Source organism: Hipposideros armiger, unplaced genomic scaffold (genome assembly GCF_001890085.2).
Source record: "Hipposideros armiger isolate ML-2016 unplaced genomic scaffold, ASM189008v1 scaffold_206, whole genome shotgun sequence".
NCBI classification, from domain to species: domain Eukaryota; kingdom Metazoa; phylum Chordata; class Mammalia; order Chiroptera; family Hipposideridae; genus Hipposideros; species Hipposideros armiger.
In genome coordinates, this window is record NW_017731556.1 from 1,458,974 (window position 1) to 1,461,706 (window position 2,733).

The 2,733-nt window shown below is 56.5% G+C and overlaps 1 protein-coding gene across 1 annotated transcript in view; it reads right to left on the bottom strand.

Annotated features, from left to right (window-relative positions):
- PHACTR2 (phosphatase and actin regulator 2) overlaps positions 1–1,970 on the bottom strand; it is a 240,151-nt gene extending 238,181 nt beyond the window's left edge. Inside the window, exon 1 of the mRNA XM_019653744.1 lies at positions 1,438–1,970. Within this exon, the coding sequence (XP_019509289.1) occupies positions 1,438–1,645 (208 nt within the window). The 5' untranslated portion in view covers positions 1,646–1,970. The remainder of the gene's footprint in view (positions 1–1,437) is intronic.
- Positions 1,971–2,733: the final 763 nt, after the last annotated feature.

The window sequence follows — 2,733 nt, forward strand, 5'->3', positions numbered from 1 at the left end:
GCCAAGACATAAAAAGCAGGAGGTCAAATACATTCCACTCAATGCTTTTCGCAATACGAATTCAACAGACTCTTTGCACAAATCTCATGACCTACATCCCCACTGAACAATTCAGTACATCCGTACTGAACAATTCTGACCAGCTTTACCCAATGTGATCTGCAAAGTCAGGTCAACAGTACCTTTGATGTTTTCTAAGGGTACACATTGTCTGGCAAAAACAATATCACAAGAATAAGAAAACAGACGGCGAGGGTGGAAAGCAGAGCTGGCCAGCTAGGGTGCAGTCAGAGACATGGAAACGTGTCTTTTCTGACTGGGAAACCTGGCTTCAGGTGGAAGGGGTTGTTGAGTTAGAGCTAAAAGGCCTAGCCCAGAGCACAGAGTCTGAAGGGGGTAATGGTGGAGGGTAGGATACACACCACACCACTGCAAGAGCCTTTTGCGACTACGGGAAGTTTTGACGTGAGTTTCATTTCCAACTTCCAGCTCCCATGCACCGTCCCTAGACTGCTGATAAGAAAACAATCTGTGAAAGCTTAACAAATCTTAAAATCAAAACTTAAAAACTTAAAATGGACTTTTAAAAACAGTTCTACAGTTCTTAGGATGAAGCTTTGTCACATAGTATTTGAAAAAGCTTATTTAATCATCTCATCTAGATATGAGAGACAAGGTTTAACTGATTCGGCCCACATTACACAGCACAGCGCTGGCAGCTCCGGCCGTGGGCTGAGTTCCTGGTTCAGCCGGTCCCGGTGCACAAGGTGGCCCCGGGAGTGGCCGTGCACACCGAGCAGAGGGGAGGGAGCCAGGGGGCCAGGCTAGCGGCAGGGGCTAACGCAGAGGTGCTGGCTCCAGGTTTTATCCAATAACAGTGAACGGCCAGATGAACAAACAGCCCAGAAACTCTCAGCACCTGCATGGGTTTTCACAGGAAGGGAAAACTCATACCCCGAGTCCTCTGACCAGCAAAACCTCAAAGAACGCTTTATTTCAGAAGCATGGGCAGTCGGGAGGTTTACCAAGACCTGCATTGGCCCAGCCCCCTGAGAGGACCGCACCCATCCGAGGGACCAAAGCCGCCCTCAAGAAGGTTCCTCTTCCTGATGGCCAAGCAGCTGCTGCCCCCGGCGCCGCACAGCTCCGCGAGCGCTCTCTAACGCCGAGGGCTGCACGACCGCCCCGGAGAGACGCGCGCCCACCCGGCGCACCAGCTGCAGCCTGCTTCGAGCATCTCTGGCCGAGGAAGCCAGCCGCAGGCGGCCCAGGAGGGCGGTGGTGGGGGGAGATCAGCGTTGCCTTCCCCCTACCTCCCCGCGCCCGCCTGCGGGACCAGAGCCCAAGGACGCCCCAGGCCGGCCAAGTCGCCGTCGCCGCCACCTGCCCGCGCCCGCCCTCCCCTAGCCGACCCCCAGCACCCCGAACGGCCCTTACCTGAGCCGGAGATGTGCACCCGGAGTGGGCGGCCCCTGCTGGAGCACGACGACAGGTCGCTCTGGGAGCGGCCGCGGGGGCTCGGGTCCCCGGGCAGCCTGCGCAGGGCCGGCGGCGGGGCGGACGCCTCGGGCTCAGGAGCTTCGGCCGCCACCTGCCCGACTGGCACCCCCGGGGACTCCGCGGAGCTCCTGCCCGCCTCGGCCATGGGCTCCGGCGGCCGCCGGCCCGGAGCGCGCGGTGGGCCAGGCTCCGTGGGCTGCGCTGTGGGGGCGCTCGGAGACCCTGAGGCAGCGCGCAGAGCGGGGAGGCTGGATGCCCGGCGCCGAGAAGCCGGCCGGGCGGGCGGGAGGAGGAAGAGGACAGAAAAGTTTGCACAGGAAGGAGCCGCCTACAGCCTGTTCTCGCTCCCGCCGGCGAAAGCCGCAGGGCTGGGAGCCCGGCCGCCCTCCGTGCCCGCGAACCTGCCCGGCGGCTCCTCCCCCGAGGCCCAGGCACTGCCCTTTGCAGGGTGGCAGCAGGAGGGAGGGTCCCCTCTGGCTGTCACTCCGCCAGCCGACCTCGGGTAAGTGGAGTTTGGGCTTCAGGTGCTAGGATGCAAGGTCAGGGTTAACAATGCGATTTCCATTTGTTGGGGGCAGCGGGGGGTGGGGATGGNAAGACCCTGTAGACACTAGACACTAGAGGGTTTACACATAAAGTCCCAGGAACCAGTTCACATGTACACTCTTGAAGCAAAATATCCTGCATAGGTGGAAGTTCTAAAGGTTTCTTCTTCTCTCTTAAATCTTTCAGAGCTTCCACCTCCTATAAATAATACATAGTAAGGTTCATCAAACAGGAAAGCGAGAGTACACTTTAAAACAGGACGTTAGTTTCCATGGATGGAGTTTTAAGACATTAGTGCAAAAGGGATTCATCTTTAAAGTAGTTGACAAGCCCAATAAAAGCTATCCTCAAAGTCTCGCTCCTCAAAGCATGGTTCATGGACCAGCAGCATCAGCAAAACTTTGAAGCCTGTTAGGAAACACAGAAGCTCCATCTCCACCCCAAACCCACCAAATTTCAACAAGATCCCCAGGTGATTCATAAGCAGAGTAATGTTTGAGCAATGCTACATTAGATAATATAACACTGCAACCTAAATCAGAGGTGAACTCAGGTGAGACCTCTGGTCAACAGGCCATGGCAGTGGATTTGAGTTGTCCATTGATGCACGGAATCGTCACCCCAGTACCCATCCAAAAGAAAATGGTAGACTTGGTGCTTTCTGCTGTGGCTGACTAGGGCTCCACT